This window comes from Podarcis vaucheri (genome assembly GCF_965113315.1).
Source record: "Podarcis vaucheri genome assembly, chromosome: 9".
NCBI classification, from domain to species: Eukaryota; Metazoa; Chordata; class Lepidosauria; order Squamata; family Lacertidae; genus Podarcis; species Podarcis vaucheri.
In genome coordinates, this window is record NC_138767.1 from 75353598 (window position 1) to 75373132 (window position 19535).

A 19535-nucleotide genomic window follows, 5' to 3' on the forward strand; every position below is an offset into this window, starting at 1 on the left:
CCCCCCCTCCTGAGGGAAGCAAGAGCTAATAACCCTCGCCAACAAATAAAATAAAAAGGGGGTATGAAACAAACAGGTATAATAAAAGGGGAGAGCGATAGTAGAAAGGGGGAAAGGAAAAGAAAAGAGCACAAGAGGGAAGGGGAAAGCAACAGATTATACAACCAGACTCTCGCTGAAAACACTCGGTGCAGATCCGATGTCCACAGCAAAAGAGAAAGAGAAAGCTGTGGACCCTGCTTATATAAGGGGACTAAACCCACCCCTAAATTGGCAACATCAATTTTGCCCCAGTAACAGCTTTAACCAATCTGCTCCATCCCATTGCCCTCAATGGGCTGGTCACTAACTGGGGGCTTTGTTAGGCCCCATCCGCAACACGTGCTCTCTCTTCTATGAGAACACGCTTTAAGAGAAATAAGCATTAGATAATCCCCAGGGCTAGCTGGCTGGATTGGTCCTACTTGGGCCAACGAGGAGGCCAGGGGAGAATTAGCTGCGGGGTCTCAGAGCGGGTGATCTTCATAAAAGGGGAGGGGGAGAGAAGAGAAGAGAAGAGAAGAGAAGAGAAGAGAAGAGAAGAGAAGAGAAGAGAAGAGAAGAGAAGAGAAATAAAAGATCAGGCTGAATTCAAATTAAAGGCCAGGCGGAATAGCTCTGTCTTACAGGCCCTGCGGAAGGAGGTTAAATCCTGAAGGGCCCTAGTCTCATGAGACAGAGCATTCCACCAGGTCGGAGCCATCACTGAAAAGGCCCTGGCCCTGGTGGAGGATAGTCTGGCTTCCTTAGGGCCCGGGACCTCTAAACTAAGCCAAGCTCCTAAGGAAATTCATACGAAATCACATCCTTGTATCAGTCTTCTCAGTTCCAATGGCATTTAGGACCCAGGGAAGTGAGGCGTAAGGGGAGGGGTGAGTGAACCCACCAAAATCCCCAAGTTGTACAGTCACATCCACAGGGAGTTCGCAAGGAGTCGTGACCGGTGATATCCTGCCCCAAGAGTGTCAGACAGATAGCCATCTCAATCACAATGCCTACCCATCCCATGGTGGGATGAAGCCTGGGCAAGACAAAGAGGTGTACAGTCGTCCGACTTCCAAAACATTTGAAAACCAAATTGCAGCTTCTGATTGGAAGCTCCTGCAGCCAATCAGAAGCCACAGAAGCCCCGCCAGATGTTCGGGTTCCAAAAGAAGGTTTGCAAACAATCACTTCCGGGGTTGCGGCACTCGGAAGCCAAAACGACCGAGTTCCAGGGTGTTTGGGATCCAAGGTGTGACTGTATTTGACTTGACTCAGGGACCAGAGAACTGCAAATGCTTTCCTTTGTACTGTGATGGAGTATGTGTGAAAGACTACACAGTGGTACCTCTGGATGCGAACGGGATCCATTCCAGAGCCCCGTTCGCATCCTGAAGTGAATGCAACCGCGTCCGCAGATCTGCGTGTGTGCAGGTCGCGATTCACCGCTTCTGCACATGACGTCATTTTGACTGTCTGCGCATGCGCGAGCGGCGAAACCCGGAAGTAACACGCCCCGTTACTTCTGGGTCGCCACAGAGCGCAACCTGAAAGTACTTATCCCGAAGCTACTTCAACCTGAGGTATGACTGTATTTGAGTGACAGGGGCATGCCTGGATCTCAGGTTCTACCTGAGACCACACCTTTTCTGTGACATCTCTATGATGTCTTGATGGTGCCTCTGAAAATGTATTAAACTTTGGGAAACTTTAAAATAATGTTGTAACCATTGTTCAGGGCTTCTGGCTGCTTCCTTCTTTGTGGAAGTGGGAAGTCTTGTTGCAACAATAAAGATCAGACCCACAAGCCGCTGTTTAGCTTCTATCTCCTGGCTGAAGTCTCTTGCTTGTGACCCCCAACCTGAACCTATGGGAGACGCGATTAGGCAATTGTGGGGTGCTCCAATGACTCCCTTATACAGTCCAAACCCCACATTTACTAATTTCAGAAACTGGGGGGAACCTGGCACCAGGGGATTTTAGGGGATCCTTGCCCCCTCAAACCCAGTACAGTGGTACCTTGGGTTAAGTACTTAATTCGTTCCGGAGGTCCGTACTTAACCTGAAACTGTTCTTAACCTGAAGCACCACTTTAGCTAATGGGGCCTCCCACTGCTGCTGCGCCGCCAGAGCACAATTTCTGTCCTTATCCTGAAGCAAAGTTCTTAACCTGAAGCACTATTTCTGGGTTAGTGGAGTCTGTAACCTGAAGCGTATGTAACCTGAGGTACCACTGTACAATATGCATATATGTGAATGGAATTGGCAAAACAATAACTTCTGCGGAGATGTAATATGAAGTCTTCTCTGAACACAAGTAATTCTGCTACATCTCGTGAGTCGGGGACAAAGGATCCATTCTCTTTAGAGGCTTGTTGCAAAGGGAAAGGCCAAAGCAATTTGTTTCCATTTTCCAGAAGGGCAGCTGTGCTACTCTCCTGCAAAAAAACCTCTAAATGTCTTGTGGCACCTCAAAGACTCACTCTTTTATTACGGCAAAAGCTTCTGTAGAGTACAGTCCACTTCAACAGATGTTTCCTGTGTTAAGTGAGTACTTTGGGCTCGCGGGAGACTTTAATTCAATTAATTTATTTCTCATGAACCCCTGCTGTGCCCTGGCATAGAACTCTATGGATTACAGACAAAGTGCAATAAGTAGTTCATCCATTTACAAACTTTTTCAGTGAATACTAATTGGAGCTCTTTTATTAAATTAACCAAATGTTTCTCTCTGCTCTTTTATTAGGAAATACTGGGCTTGGTGTGTTTCCAGATAACTCCATCCATCTTGTTTCACTTTAAATAAGAAAGGAACAGCATGTAGTATTTGTTCTGAGATCCCTGTTAGAGAAAAGCGACAAACAAGACATGAAGGGGAGGAGGGAGGGAGATCTCTCACCCTTTTTTTCTTAAAAACAAAGTAAAGCAAAAGAAGGGATGATTTGGAGCGAAGGAGGGCTATTTTCCTATCTTACTTTTATTCTGAAGCACTTGCTTCAGAGCAGGATTTAAAGTGAAGAAAAAAGCATGGGGAATGGGTGAAAAAAAACCCAAAGCCTTATTCAATGCTAATAATATCAGGAACTATGACAATGAATTTTCCACATCATATCTAATTTGCAGTTATAATAAATGTACAAGGGTGGGATAACCAGCCTCATATAATCAACATGCTTAAGTCTAATGCATGAAGGGGTTAATACTATAGAGTAAGCTGTCCTATCAGGCTTAGCTATGTCATTTCCTTTACCTTAGGAGGAAATAGGTAATCAAGCCTATTATTATCCCCGCCCCAGTCTACCTATGAAGCTCAGCATGAAAAGGGTTTGAACTCAGCTACATGGCTCTCAGTAGCCATTTTTGAGTTCCTTCACCAATAATTCAAGAACTTGCACAACTTTGTAATTCAGCTGAGTTTTACTGCCTGTGCAATTTTTATGGCTGATGTATGGAAAAGCTCATGAATTTGATCTTTGGAGAATTTGTAAGTAAAACAGTTTTAAATTTACCAAACGTGTGGTCTTTTCCTATGCCGGGGGAAAGAGGGAAACTTTGGAAAGAAACTTTTAAGGGGACATTTTGGAATTCACTTGGAGGGACACGTCTTAAAGGTCTACTAGCCTATGTTACCATGCTTTGCTGCATGTTTTGTGATTTTAAATCTTTGCTGGGGTTCTCTCATGCAGGTCAAAATGCGTTTGAGTTAAAAAGCCCCAAACTTGGCTCTTGGCATCCAAGAATTCTCCCCTTTCTGTCTCTCTTTGCACCAACACAAATAAGAAAGCAATAGGATGAAGAGGAAGGAGATAATGTCAAGGCAGAAAGGGGGATGAGGAGGTTCAGATAACACCTTAGGGTTTTGTTATTAGTCCAAAACAAATAACAATCACAATAAAAGTCCTCTGAGGGTGCTGAAGCTACCCAGAGGGCCTCTGCTGACCTTAGCACCTGCGATGGTATATAGGTAAGGTGGCAACGTGTGCACCTTGAATTTGGGACTGAAAATGATGAGATCAGATCAGATGAGTACAGAATGACTTCCCTGGCATTGGACCCCCATCTTTTTTTGAGTGTGCATCTTTTTTTGGAAGCAGTTCCCAAAGTGACTCATTCTGTGTTTTGTTTTCACCCTTCTTAGCCATACACTGGGGTTGCCCTTTGCTGATTTTTAAAAAGTCAACAGACTTTCAAAAGAGGCCTCTCCACTTCCTTCTTCTGGCTAGAGACCCGACGTGAAAAATGCAATTCATATATAATTATGCACACTTCTTACTCAATGTTAGCCTGCTTACGTCACCACTGTAATCATTTCAAAACATCTGCTTATTCATTGCTGCAAAGCAAATGCTTTCCTCTAAGTTACTTTCAAAAGTGTTAGAAATAGCTCTGGTATTTGTTGATTGTAAAAGAGCACTTTAGAGCTGTGGCTGCTTTTCATAGAATATAATCATAGAATTAGAAGGGAGCATGAGGGTCATCTAGCGAGGCATGAATATTTCCCCCAACATGGGGCTTGAATCCATGATTCTGAGCTCATGCTCTACTGACTGAGCTATCCCAGAGCATAAGTGTAAATGGACTATATAGACTTAAAACCTGGGATCTAGAAGGGATCATGGCAAACTGCAATTAAGATAGGTACTACTACATACCATCCATTGTATTGGTGATGGTGTTTTCCCTACAAATTTATACACCCACATGGAAACATTTTATGCTTCATTGCTTTCATTTTATTCTGAGGCAAAGAGCACATTCCAGATGTGATCTCCACAGAGTTGATTTCCCATTCAGGAGAATCAGCCACAATGGCTGTTTCTGGATAAAATTCTGAATCAATTGAAATTGAGTTCTTTAAACCCGAGGAAATGAAACTCTTGAATATGGGTGTATGGATGAGTTTGTAGAGTTGCCACATACCAAGTTCCAAAGTCTTTTTACAATATTCATCCTACTTCCCCATTCTAAATTGAACCCAACCACTCTTTTCCAGGATGCTCTTCCACTTAACACCAAGCTACATAATAATAATAATAATAATAATAATAATAATAATAATTTTATATCCCGCCCTCCGAAGCCGAAGCCAGGCTCAGAGCGGCTAAGAACAATAAATGTAACACAGCATTCTAAAATCAATATTCTAAAATCAATTCAAAATCAAATTAATGGCAACCACTTGGCCAGAGTTCTATGAGGATCTCCAAAGGAGGGGGTCAGACTGCGCCTTGGCCAAAGGCCTGGTGGAACAGCTCTGTCTTGCAAGCCCTGCAGAAAGATGTCAAGTCCCGCAGGGCCCTAGTTTCTTGTGACAGAGCGTTTCACCAGATCGGGGCCACGGCCGGAAAAGCCCTGGCTCTGGTTGAAGCCAGCCTAACCTCTCTGTGGCCTGGGACCTCCAAGATGTTTTTGTTTGAAGACCGTAAGGTCCTCTGTGGGACATACCAGGAGAGGAGGTCCCGTATGCTAAATGGGATGTTAAATGGATCGCTTGCAGTTGTGTGTTTGTGGATGATGGTCCAATGTTGTGCAGACTTTCTTTCTTTTTTTAGGGGCTGGGGGTAACGGTCAAATTTCTACTAGGAGCACTGCTAATTTCTTTACCTTAGCTCAAGCAAACTATCAGTCCTGTCCAAGGAAACAAGATTCCACCGTGGACATCAGTGTTTCATGTTCTCCACTCATCTGAAGGATGTTTACCTTCGAAGGCGATATACACTAAGCCCTCATGGCCTCTCCGCCTGGTCTCACTGTCTGTGCTCCATGTGTTCCTCAAGTGCTTTTGTATTTCTGGAATGCGTTCTTGAACACCTAGCTATACATTGTCTTGCTTGTTTGGATGAGGAAGGGAGAGACGCATGTATATATATATATATCCATATAGAAACCTCTTGACATTTGTGTGGTTAGAATTTAGCCTTCTGTGCAAAGGTAAAACCCATATCAATTGCTCTGCCCATTTTTTACTCCAGACATGCACACTGGTGGCTTATGGTCCTCAGCAAGTTGCCCGTGGAGTAATGCAGTGCTGATGCTGGAAAATGCTCCCCGCTTCTGTAGAAAGATCTCGATTTATTTAAAATGGGGGTGTAGAACAAATGAGGTTGGGGTTGGTAGCTTTTTACTGTGTGCTCCCACACAGTAGCACCACAGCCTTGTGGTTTCCCCATATGGCTCTAGACCAGGGAGGCCCAATGTTTCATACCAAGTGGGCCGCAAGAGTACTTCGACACAGAAGCCACAGGCTTCACATTGCCTTGTTGGGTGGGGGTGAAGACGGAAGCAGGCCAAAATCTGACACACACACCCCACCCCCATGCTGCCTTCCCAAAGCCAGATTGAAGGAAGGTGAGGACAGGTGACCCCACCTAGGCCCAAAGTCACCCCCCCTAAAGCAGGCTCAAAACTTCTCAAAGCTTTTCAAAATGATTTTCTCAGCAGCTAAGCATCTGCTCATTTGCTCTGCTGTTGCAAGGCAAAACCGTTAATTTTATCAGCACGAGAAGGCTTCAAAAAGCTAATGAATAGACTCTGTCAGAGCAGGCCTGAGAAGTGAATCTTATCTCGTTCGGTTGCAACATCTTGGACATGCTGAACCACCAGGGCTCCTCGATCCCTTGGCTCTCACTCCCCTTTCCTGGGAAGGGTGCCAAGAGTCTAATAGTCCCAAGACAGCTTTCTGTTCATGCTCAGAGGAACTCATGGGGCAGGACTCCTGAGGGAGGAGAAAGGGGAGGGAACTAGAAGGGGAATATATACTCTGTGCATATGACTGTGAACCCGTGCATGCTTTTTGTGAGTTATCACACTTGCTCCTTCTACCAGTTCATGGATGGTAGAAATAAAGCTTTTTCTCCGAAACTATTCCTTGAGTGTCTGTTGACTCCCATCTCCCTTTCCCAGGCGCAATATTTTTCCCACCCGAGGGCAAAGCCTCATAAGGCTACAAGATAAGTGAGGAGCTCGGCTTTGGGATGGAGGCACAGGGCTCTGGCAGGGTCCTTCTCCCCAAAGCTAGGGAAGTGCTAACTAGGCTTTGGGAAGAGGTTGGAGGATTCCAGGACCCTGTCCCACCTCCTTCCTGAAGCCCAGCTCCTTGGTTTCCTGGCTTTGGGAAGGCAGTGTGAGGGCGTCAAATGCTGCTGAGGATTGCCAAAAAAAGGCCCGTTGGCATTGCAAAGCACTGGAAGACACAAGATCTACCCACCCTGGAAGAATGGCAAATGCAACTAATAGATTACATGGAAATGGCGGAAATGACTGGCAGAATTCGAGACCAGGGAGAAGAGCTTGTGGAAGAAGATTGGAGGAAATTTAAAATTTATTTACAGAAACATTGTAAAAATTTTGAATGCTGATGACGTTGAAATGAACTGAAGGGGTTCTAGCAACAAGGTAAAATGTAAGATGGGATTGATAATAGATAAGTTAAATTGGATATGAATTTGCTGAACCAAATTTTAAAAAAGGATACAAAAAAGGGAGGCGTGAGGAAGTCAGGAGAATAAGTTAACTAAAGACGAGAATTTAAAAAAGAGGGAGTTTTGTTTTTATGTGTTTTCTTTTTTTTCTTTTTTCTTTTCCCTTTTGTGTTTAATGTCTGTATTTTTGTATTTTGTGATTTTGTATTTTTCTGTTTTTGTACTTTTTTCTGAATTACTTTATTGATAAAACTTAATAAAATATTAATTTAAAAAAAGGCCCGTTGGGCTGCATGTTGAACTGCCCTGCCTTAGACAGCCAGGAAGCTCTCTCTGCAACCTGAGCTTTGACTTTTCCCAACTTGCAAGCAGGTCTCAACTGTCACCGTAACAGGAGGTGTGCGACTTGCGTGCCATGTTGTTCCAGGAACGTTACTTGACCAACAGCGCCCATTAAGCAATCTCTTTTCTTCATCAACCTGTGCAAAAGCCTAGAGAGATAGCCATCTCTTCAGTTTCACAAGAGTGTCGCATGTCCCCAAACACATTGCAAAATCACCCCTAAATCTCTCTGCACGTGCATTTTCCGTGTTCCACTTGCTGCAATGTTTCAGCAATATTCTTCTATAGAAATAAGTGGTGGGAGTTTCTACTAAATTGGAGACAGTGCTCTTAAGTTGGATGCCAAACACTTCTGAAGGATACCATGTTGGCTATCCTTGACGCAACCTAATAGGGAGGCAATGTAACAAAGCCCTGAAGGAAAAGATGGTAGCTGCTAGTCACCAAAGCCTATAGTAAGAATGGTCTAAATAAGAAATTCATTGTTATATATACTATCAGTGTTGTAAAGATGCACTTGTTAGAAGGGGATTTTCCATTGGTGGCAGATGACAGAGACTGTGACACTATGAGACAGGTGTAAAACCCAATTAAATAAAGGCTTTATTTCAAAACTACAAACAGCAAAGCTTGTGGATGTTTTTCCTGCAGGCAGAGTACAAACTGCAGCTTTTCTCCTTTTGTAGTCATGGCCAGCTGCACCCAATCTGCCCAAAGCTCACATAAACTGTTCTTAAAGGTACAGAATGTTTCTTTCCCAACAGCACTATCAAGATGACTGGGGAATATACGGAAGGGAGTTACTAAGTTGCAACTTGGAAACTTTTCTGTACACGAACCTGTCACCTTGTACAAAACACCTTGCACACTTCTGATGCCTTATAAATAACTTTGAATTTTAAAACGTGTGCCTTTTCCGTCTTATAGATTGTAAACCTGGGAGAAAAGACTGCCTTGTTTTTCATCATTCTGTAAGGAACTGTGGGAATCCTTTTTGACTGAAAACTGGGGTAAGAATGCTTTTAAAAAGCAAATAGTAATAGTGATAGAAGTAGTAATAATTAATAATAATAATAAAACAACAACAACAAACAGTATGTTCTCTATTGCTCCTCCTCTCTGTAGTCAGAGGCATGCTGTAAAGTTGGTGCCAATTTATCCAGCTTGTTGCAACCAGCTGTATTACCAAGCTCCCCTCCCACAAATCTGACTCCCTTAGTGTGAGTTGCTATAGGAGGATAAATAAAGTGAGGTGTGGTGGTGGAGCAAATAGAGAATGGCAGAAAGAAAAATAGTGGGTAACTGTGACCTGTTGTGTAGAGAAAAGAGAAAATGCAGAGAGAGAGAGATGGCAAAGGACTTATTCATTCCTTCTCTGGAATCAAGGTGAACAAAGTGTGCAGAAGACTCCAGTCAGGCTGAAGAGCTCCAAAAAGAACTCCCCAAACTGGGTGAATGGATAACAAGATGACATAATGAGATTCATGGAAAAGTGTTTCCACATTCACAGATGGGGCCTGATTGGGCTATGGAAATTAAAGTAGATGTTGCATAATTTACTGAAAGCATTGGCTTACTATACTGGAGCAGTGAATAAGGCAAATTTCATGTTGGAATTATTAGGGAAAGGACTGCAGCTAAAACTGCAAATATTGTGATGCAGCCAGATGGTGTAGGTTTTAGCTGTTAAAGCTCAAAAAGGATATGGCAGCATTAGAAAAGTTGCTGAAAAGCTGCAAGCAGAATAAGAAAGGTTTGGGAGCACCCTTGGTATATGACAAAAGGCAAAAGCATTTTATTTAGGGGGAAAGGTGACTGGGGTTGTGAGGGTTATGATGATAATGAAGATGACGTACAGAAGTTTATAAAACGATCCATGGGTGTGGGAAAAGTAGATAGAGAGAATACTAGAAATCACAGTCCCACGCTGCACCTGATTGGCAGTACAATCAGGATTTAGGACAGACAAAAGGAAGTACTACTTTGCACACAACACATAATTAATGAAAGGACTTTACTGTCACATGATGTGGTGATGGTCACTGCTAGAACTGTCACTTTTGGTTCTCTCCGTTTCTTATGTTCCCAGTCTTATATTAAGTTTTCCACATTTCTGCAGCCATGTGCACTTTAAAAAACAATCCTCATGAAACACAGCTTAACGTGGTTTTGAACAATGCACACATCCATGCAAGCAGATATCCCTAATATAAATGCACTTTATCTGTTACTTTCACAAATTTTTTTTTTTCTTGGCACACATTCCCCTAATGTATGTATTTTTGCAAGCATTGGTTAGAAACCTGCACCGCAAAATTCAAATAAGTGCAACTTTCCAAGTTTGGCTGTGTTTCAGTTTGCATACTGTTATGGAAAGTGCAAATTTATTAGATTCACCTTTAAATGCAAACTAAATTGAATTTGTTGCCCATCTCTAGTTAGTTTACAGAGCGGGGTGGACAAATCCATGAAGGATGGATCTATTAAGCAGCTTAGCAGAACCTACCAGGTTAACTGTCAGTTCTATATAAAAAAGTATTGTATTCCAAGCCAGTATTATGCCACTGCATACTGGGGCCATCACCAGAGAGAGAATTATTGCAGAGACATTTGGCTACCAACCACCCTACTTTTAAAGCAAATTATTCCCGCCCCTGGAGATTCCCAGGAAATGTAGCTTGTTATCGGGTGGTGGGAATTGTAGATCTCTGAGTGGGAAACAACAGGTCTCACAATGCTTTGGAAGAAATGGTGTGTCTGCCACCTTTGGTATGATCCTGCAGGAATTCTGCTCAGGAGGAGTGCAGGGAAACCTGTCTCAAAAAGAGGGCATAGCGTAAGAAATGGAAGTGCAGAGAGAAATAGAGATGAGGAGTTAATGTTGGTCCATAGTGGTGCAGAGATGAAAAAGAGGAGGCCCCTATGAGTAGAGAAAGAAAAAGGAGAGAGGCTTAATAGAGAATATGTTTAAACAAAAGGACTGATCTAAAGACATAGGTATAGCCAAATCAATAAAAATAAATAAAAAGATATAGCAAACTAAGGTTCCTGGCTACACCCATGTCTAAAGACGAATGAGAATGGTTTTTCACTTCCCGTTTCCAGAAATCTAGAAGAAAATTAGCCTCTGCTTGTTTACTTGGAAACAAATCCCAGTGTATTAATAGGGCCCTTTATAGGATTGTAGTTTTAAGCTTTACTAGCTGAGAGCAAGGAGTGTTTATTCTTGGAGCAGGCAGTTGTGCGCTATCAGAAACGCGAGGGTGGAAAAAATAAAACTTCAAATGCAAGTCCCCACATTCCTGCTTCCTTCAATGCTCTCTTAAACAAAACGAAGCAAACTTTCACAGCTTTGTCCTTTGCAGCTGCTCAGGTGGGATTCGCAGGGGGCGCCCCGAGCTGCGCATCCCAGATGGGAAACCTGAGCTTCGTTTGCGCGCAGCCCCATCCTAAGCGCGGTTCAAAGAGGGAAGCGCCCAGGCAGATGCCCCACCGGAGAAGCGCAGGAGTAGCGGGTGGGGAAGAAGAAGAAACTTTCCCAGCTTATTTTCCGTTTAGGGAATAAAGTCCTCGTGGCTTTGGGGCTCTCAGCTAAGCGTGCCTCCAATTGCACGAGTTTAAAGGTGCTTTATTTCGTTCCGCAGAGGCTGGCGAACGATATAATACGAGCACGTCGGGGGATTGTTTTATTTTATTTTTATTTTTATTTCCACTGTGTGTATGTGTTGTTATTCGGGCTGAAACTCTGCCAGAGGAGGCTGGGCCGGCTTCCTTTCGCTCCCGCCCGCCCTCCGTGTCGTCGCTGTGAGGCTTCGGGCTGGGCGAGAGTTAGGAGGAGGAGGAGAAGCAGCAGGCCGCGCGGGGGGCGGTTGCTATGGCAACGCCCCTCCTGCCTCCGTCAAGATGGCCGCCAGGACCGCTCGCCGCTCGCGCGCGCTGGAGAGGTGGGCCCGTCTGGTGCGCTCCTTGTCGCGCGGCGATGACGTGCTCCGGCGGGCCAGCGGAGGCTTCCCTCAGCAGCAGCAGCAGCAGCCGCCGCCTCCGCCGCGCGGAGCGGAGTTTGTGGCTGCCGCTCGCGTGAAGATGGCGGGCGTCGCCGATGCCGCCTCCGCTGGGAGCGGGGAAGGCGGGCGGCGGGGGGGCGGCGGCGGCCCCCCGGAGCTCTCCCTGCTCCAGCCGGGCTCCGGGCAGCAGCGGCGGAGCAGCTTCACGGGCGGCGAGTGCCGCTCCCCTCAGCCGTCCCCGGCTCGGTCCGCGCCGCCCGCCTCCAGCCCGCCGTCGCCCGGCCCCGGGCAGCAGCAGCAGCAGCGCGCCGCCGAGACGCTCGGCTTCTACGAGAGCGACCACCGCCGGCAGCAGAAGCGCGGCGGGGCCTCAGGTGAGGCGGCGGGGGGGCCTGCGGGGGCTGGAAAGACAGGCAGGCGCGCCCGCGAGCATGTGCAGAGTGCATCGCGGCGGGCTCGAAAAGAAAAGCGGAGTGCCTCTGGGCACGTGCAGAGTGCTTTGTTTCCCGCGCAAGCGGACTCAATCGCACTCGAGCCCATGCCGCTTCTCGGTTGTTTGGGGGCGGCGGGAGTCAAATTTAGGTGCTTAGATTTTAAATTTATAAATAAGAAAATATTATTATTATTAGATTTTCCCAAGAGGTGGGAGCCAAAAGGGGCTGCTGGTTATGCCGCCTGTTTCTCTCCGGGAATGTCTTAGCGGCACCGAGGAAAATAAATGCACCTTGCACTTGGTTGGGGGTGTTTCGTGGTTGCTCGTAGGTGGCGAGGTGGGTCTTGCGCAGGGTGCCAGGGCAAGACCTCCCAGGCGGCCTTCCCACCAGATGTCAAAGAGAAAAACAACTACCAAACTTTTAGAAGACATCTGAAGGCAGCCCTGTTTAGGGAAGCTTTTCTTGTTTAATAGGTTATTGTATTTTAGTGTTTTGTTGCAAGCAGCCCAGAGTGGCCGGGGAAACCGAGCCAGATGGGCGGGGTACAAATAATAAATTATTATTATTAAAGCATAAACCCCAATGGTGTAATTTTTTTCCTCCCTAGAAATGAAGGGCTGAGTGGATTCAGGAGCATGGAGAGATTTGGGTGGCGAGTGATTTTTGGCAGACAGCGTTTGGAGCTGTGGGACAGGAGGAAGTGAGTGAGCGAGCAGAAATCAAAGCTGAAAGTTGTCCTCTCTCAGCCAAGTGTTGCTGCTCTTTAAAATCTAAGGGTGGCAAGGAGGTTGTGGAAGTAGAAATAGCATTCCTGCGGCGTGCGTGTTTTTGCACCAAGAAGTGAATCCAGCAGTTCTACTCTTGAGACAGTACAAGAGTTCCTCTGAAGTCAAGTACTTAAGAGGATTTCTCTCTCTCTCTCTCTCTCTCTCTCTCTCATGACAACCTTGCCAACTGCTCTCTCATTGGTTCTGCTGTTCTTGCCTTTTCCAAGTTTGAGATTTGGTGCTGTCAAAAGTTTGGAGGAATTTAGTTTTACAAGCACCTAAGCTGAAGCTTGTGTACTACAACATATTTCTCTTGCTAGGTCTGGCTCTCGGTGCACACCAGTTCTGATACATAGTTAGTCGCTGAAGTTTATTAGGCATGTCGGCAAAGGCAGTAAGTTATTTTTGGGGATCTAATTTTAGGCACTGAGGTTTGGGGAAAAAATGCTTAGAGATTCTGCAGCTCATCAAAGTGTATTGATGCAGTATCTAGGTGTGGAAAGAGGTTATTGCTTGAACATATATAACTACTCATCTGTGGAAAATTGTTTTTTTCCTCTCCGGAGTGGAGATAATAGCATTGGATGTGACAGTATAGGTGGGTTTTGTCAACTCACAATTCTAGTGCCTTGACTTATAGGATGGAAAGTGTCAATGCACACACAGAGACTTGAGTGCAGAGTTTAAAACTGAGGTTTGTCCTGTTTAATTTTAAATTGTGTCAGAAGTCATATTTACTACTAGAGTACACCTTAGAAGTCGTTGGGTACACTGCCATTCTCCATTTCTGGTTCAGGAGACACGATTTAGAGATTTTAAAAGTCTATATTTCAGATTTAAGTTAGGGTTAATTGTCAGGAAAATGAACTCAAGAGCAGAAGAACTATTTGGGCTGTCTGAATAATTACTATTGGCAGTAGGTGATAGAACAATTATACGACAAAGCTGCTAGATGTCAAATAGATAGTGTGCTTTATTCCAGAATTATAAGTATTGTTCAAATGGAAACAGGCATAATTTAATCATATCCTTCCCAAAAAAACTGTGTTCAAAAAAGGAAAAAATGAGGAGGTGCTAGAAATACTTTGCTACGTGAGGAAACAAATAGTGTTAAAATTGCAGACATCTGTTCTATATAGATAATAGCACTACTGGTGCCCATGAAATATGGACAGATAGGAAACTAATTTTGTAACACATGCATACCTCATACATTTCTTTATTGGAATTGGAGCTGTTTAGATTATGTGAAAATTAAGTTCAGTTTTTTGCTCAAAGCTGCAATGGTTTTTCCTCTTCATGGCACTCACAGATTCTATAGCATTCTGGACTAGGGCATCATGTCACAGAAGTCTGCAGCTCTTCATGTGGATGAAACTGTACTAATGTGTAATCTCACTGGCAAATTGGCTTGACTTGGGATGGCCTGGTTGGAGTACAAATAATAAAATTATTATTATTATTATAAAATAGAAAAAAGTGCTCAGTGGGATATCCTGTGGTCTGTAAAAGATGGCCATATTACTACTGGATATGTTTCTGAAGGATTGCACCTATGTCAGCAGCACAAAAGTAGCTGCAGAAACAAAAATTAAAGTAGCAAGACCAGTGCCTATTCTTACAGTGTCCCTGTCAATAGCACCACATAACCCATCATTATGTTACATAATAAGAATTTCCCCACATTAGCCGCAAGCACCAATCAATATGCAGCAACAGCTGCAGTGTCTTCTTTGCACAGGTTAAATACAGGGACACTGATAGCTACCTGTTGTATAAGCAGGGTGGGTAGGGGTGTTAAGCTGCCAGAGCTCAGAAACTGCTTGTACTAATGAAATTCTCTGTCGCAAAATGCGCCTGGAATAATGGGAGTTTCAAACACTGGGTATGAATGAAACTGCATACCATGATTTAAACATATGGACTCTTATTCCTAGCTATACAGGAGAAGGAGAGAAGGGTGGAGAGTGTGAACTCAATGTTTGTCCTGGCTTGTTAATGTTACTCAACTGTAGTCTAGCATGACGTGTCACCTTTTAAGGTCTATCATTACGATGAACATTGATTTAAGATTTATAATAACAGGGAGCTCTTACATTATTTATTTCATCTCAAAGGAATTTCACAATACAACAAATGTATAAAACATTTACGTATATAAAAACATTTACATATGTAAAGACCATTTCCATTCAGTACGGGTACTAACTGGGACGGGGTGGAGTGGGGAGGTGGAATCTCCACGTAAAGGGCTTAATGAAAGAGGAAAGTCTTCAACAGACATCAGAGAGATCACAGAGATGTCACCTGTCTTATGCGTAACAGGAAGGAGTTCTGAAAGGTAGTAATAAAGGCTCAATTTCAACATGCTGTGGAATAGCTCTCCTGGTAAGATGTTGTGAACAGGATGCCTTCTCCTGCAGTGTGCAATGATTGGTTGGGCATGTAAAGGGTTTGATTATCTTTTCGGAACCCTGGCCCCAATCTTTATAGGGCTTTGTGCATCTTGAACTTGGCCCAGTAGCTAATTAGCAGCCACTGCAATTGGTGCAGTATGGCGTAGTGGTTAAGAGTGGAAAACTCGCAATCTGGTGAACCGGGTTGCGTCTCTGCTCCTCCACCTGCAGCTGCTGGGTGACCTTGGGCCAGTCACACTTCTCTGAAGTCTCTCAGCCTCACTCACCTTACAGAGTGTTTGTTGTGGGGGAGGAAGGGAAAGGAGAATGTTAGCCTCTTTGAGACTCCTTCGGGTAGTGATAAAGCGGGATATCAAATCCAAACTCCTCCTCCTCTTCTTCTTCTTCTTCTTCTTTCAACAGCAGAATTCTGCCCCTCTGAGCAGTTGAGCTGCCTCATTCTACACTAGCTGCAGCTTTTCCAGGTCAACCTCAAGGGCAGTCCCACGTAAAACGCATGATAGTAATCCATTGGTGACCACTGGATAGTTCAGTTGGTTAGAACATGATGCTGATAACACCAAGGTCACAGGTTTGATCCCCATGTGGGACGTCTATATAATACTGCATTGCACAAGGTTGGACTACATGATCCTCAAGATCCCTTCCAACTCTGCAATTGGATGATTCTGGAGGACCAGTACATGGGTGGCAGTTCTCAGGCTATCCTGGCCTAGAAATGGCCAGAGCTGGTAAAGAAACCCGAAGATCATGAATTCATCAGAGATGGATCCAACCCCCAGACTAGGAATGTGCTCCTTCATGGGGAGTGCAACCGCAACAGACAAATGACCAATTTTCTGGACTTGTGACCTACCCAACCACAGTGCTTCTGTCTTGTTGGAATTTAGTGTCAGTTTGTTGGCCTTCTTCCAGCCCATCACAGAGTCCAGGCACTGGTTCAGGGCTAACGTGGCCTCTTCTGAGTCAAATATTGCAGAGAAGTAAAGTTGACTGCATTAATGTACTGATTACACTTCTCCCCAAATCTCCTAATGACAGCTCCAATGGTTTTACATCAGAAGCACCCACATGCAATGCTGTGTGATGTCCTGACATTGCACGGGGGCTCTCTGAACATTGAGGTGTCCCAGCCCCTTCACGAATCTAGCACAATACTTTACATAACACAAACACATAAAAAAATTATATACCGTATTTTTCGCCCTATAGGATGCACTTTCCCCCCTCCAAAAATGAAGGGGAAATGTGTGTGCGTCCTATGGGGCGAATGCAGGCTTTCGCTGAAACCTGGAGAGTGAGAGGGGTCGGTGCGCACCGACCCCTCTTGCTCTCCAGGCTTCAGGAAGCTATCTGCAAGCCTTGGGAGCCCGTGGGAGTTCCCGCTGGGCTCCCACGGCTTGCGGAGAGCTGCCTGCATCCCGAAGCCTTGGGCGCGCTGAGCTCAGCGTGCCCCAGGCTTCAGGCTTCACGCAGCTCTGCACAAGCCGTGGGAGCTCAGCGCGACTTCGCGCTGGGCTCCCATGGCTTGTGGAGAGCTGCCTGCATCCCTGCGGATAGCAAGCTGTTCTGGGGGCTCAGGCCTGGGGGGGGGGAATAATTTTTTTTCTTTATCCCCCCCCCAAAAAAAAACCTAGGTGTGCCCTATGGGCCGGTGCGCCCTATGGGGCGAAAAATACGGTACATGCTGGTATTCGTAAATATAATTTTTTCAAATGACTATTGTTTTGGCCAAAACTTCAGGGGCTGAGCCCCATTTATATTTGTGGTGTCCAATAATTGCTAAGAATGTGTCACTGATGCGAATTGTGTATTCATGAATTTTGAAAAAAATAAATAGAAAGTGCTGGTGCATTGGGGGTGGGGAGCTGACTAGCTATTCTGTTTTTGTGCCAAGGAACCAGGAACCATGTGGTGAATAGTTTTTCGATCCCAGTTTCTAACACTGCTTACACGGGGTTGAGATAATAATCCAATGCTGTCATGTCATTTGAAACTGACCCCAGGGATAGGACTGGAACCACTGCAAAACAGTGTCAACAGTGCCCATTGCACAAAACTGGTTCAGGCGAATGATTAATGGTATCAAACATCATTAAAATAAATATACAAGGTGTATCTGATGGCAAAATGGTTTTTATTAGCTTTGTTGAAGATAATCTTGGAAGCCTGTTAATAAGAACTTAGTGGTCAGCAAAGCAAATTGTAACTGAAATAATTAACAAACGTGCTTTACATGCTTCTATCTTTTACTAGTTTGCTTAGTGGCACACTTAATTTGCCACTTCCTCCCCTTGAGCACTTTGCTTAATAAAAGTAGGATGCTTACTGGTTTGATCATACCAGTTTGCTGTCTGAACTGACAAACTGGGATTTGATAAAATTGGAAAGTGTTCTATTAAATTGAGGGGGAGATGGGAGTGGTGAAAGTAGCACATGAACATAGAATCACAGAATTGTAGAGTTGGAAGGGATCCCAAGGGTCATCTAGTCCAACCCCCTGCAATACTGCCCACAGCCGTCCCTGGATAGGCTCTCAAAACACCAACCTGCTGGTTAACAGCCAGACACATTGGCTCATTGAAGCCTCTATTGAGAGGTGTGCCACTTCTAGTCAAAGATAGAAAATAGGAGGAACATGGTTGTGGGTTTAGCTATGGCACCAAGGGGTTGGGGAAGCAAATAATTATAGCTTGATCTATATCCATGATTTAATGTTGCTTAGTGTCCATGTATGCTACCCTGAGTTCTTATAGGAAGGTTGGGATACAAATATAATAAGACTGCTTTTCAGGATATGCTAAACTCTTGTTTGAACAGCTCTGAATAAAATACAGAAACCATTTTGCAATTCTGCGAATTCTACTTTTGAGTTTTTAAACATGAGATAATTCTCATATAAACCTTGCAGGCTAGTGATCCACTGCAAAATCATCAGTATATTTCTTTGGAAGTACCGTATTTTTCTGTGTGCAAGACTAGGGGGTTTTTTACCAAAAAAAATAGGTTTGAAATTGGGGCTCATCATATACACTGGCAGTGCTGAGGGATGTTTTCTTAATTTTGAGTCCCCCAAAATAGAGGGCGTCTTATACATGGGGGCATCTTATACATGAAAAAATACAGTAAGTCCCTCTGTGTTCTTTGCGTTTTACACCTGTTAATTTTACAGAGAATTACAGCCTTATAGTTCAATCCTAAAAATTCCACTCAGAATTCAGTCCTATTTAATTCACAGGGGCTTACTTCCAGATAACTGAGTTTAGGACTGCAGCTTTATTGCAATTCAAAGAAATGTTATTAAGAGGTTATATTTGTTGTGCTCTCCCTGCTTTCAGTTCTCATCTAGTCCAGAGTTTTCCAAACTGTGTGTTGCAACACGTTTGTGAATCAGCTGCAGTGTGTAGGTGTGCTGTGTGAACACTCCCCACGCTCCTCCCGGGGCTGAAAAGGGGTTAGTTTAACCTCTGGTTTGCTAGTAAAATTGAATTACTGTGTCATGAAATGATGCATGTCTAAAAAGCATGTTACCAACATGAAAAGTTTGAAAAGCTCTGATCTAGTCCAAAACCTTGCAATGCAGGAATATGCACCTTACTGGTATCTAACCTGCAATCTGTAATTGCTGGGATCCAACCTCCGTTGTCAGGACCACACTCTAACCAACTGAGCTATCCAGTATATAAGGCTTCCTTGTTTAGAATGCTCTATTACTGATTATCTTTCTTTCATTGCTATCAGATTGCGGCTTTGCAACAAAATATATTTTGGGCAGCCTAAAAGTTTGGAAATGATAACAGACTTTCAGTGAGGAGAATGTTTAATTCAAATGAATAAAATAAGGGAAGTTCAGTTCTTGACTTTGGAAGGAGAGATTGCTTCCTTAACACATTACACAGCAGCAGGTCTGGGTTTGCCACCAGATGTACCCTCAAAAGGAAGTTGCAGCCATCCCTTCTCTCTGATAAGGGTACCTATATACTACGTATATTTTCAAACTGTTGAGATAGCTCAGTCGGTAGAGCATGAGATTCTTAATCTCAGAATTATAGGTTTGAGCAATCCCCACAATGGGCAAAAGATTCCTGAATTGCAGGGGGTTGGAGTACATGACCCTTGTGGTCTGCAA

At 44.3% G+C, this 19535-nt stretch overlaps 1 protein-coding gene across 3 annotated transcripts in view; it reads left to right on the forward strand.

Annotated features, from left to right (window-relative positions):
• Positions 1-2537: 2537 nt before the first annotated feature.
• The window catches only part of TAPT1 (transmembrane anterior posterior transformation 1), a 73733-nt gene continuing 56735 nt past the window's right edge, over positions 2538-19535 (forward strand). Inside the window, exon 1 of one of the 3 annotated variants that reach the window (XM_082237389.1) lies at positions 2538-2568. In XM_082237389.1, coding sequence (XP_082093515.1) covers positions 2553-2568 — 16 coding nt within the window. In that variant the 5' untranslated portion in view covers positions 2538-2552. Of the gene's footprint in view, positions 2569-11766; positions 12163-19535 lie in introns of those variants that run through there. The other 2 variants (XM_082237387.1, XM_082237388.1) reach the window with 2 other exon arrangements.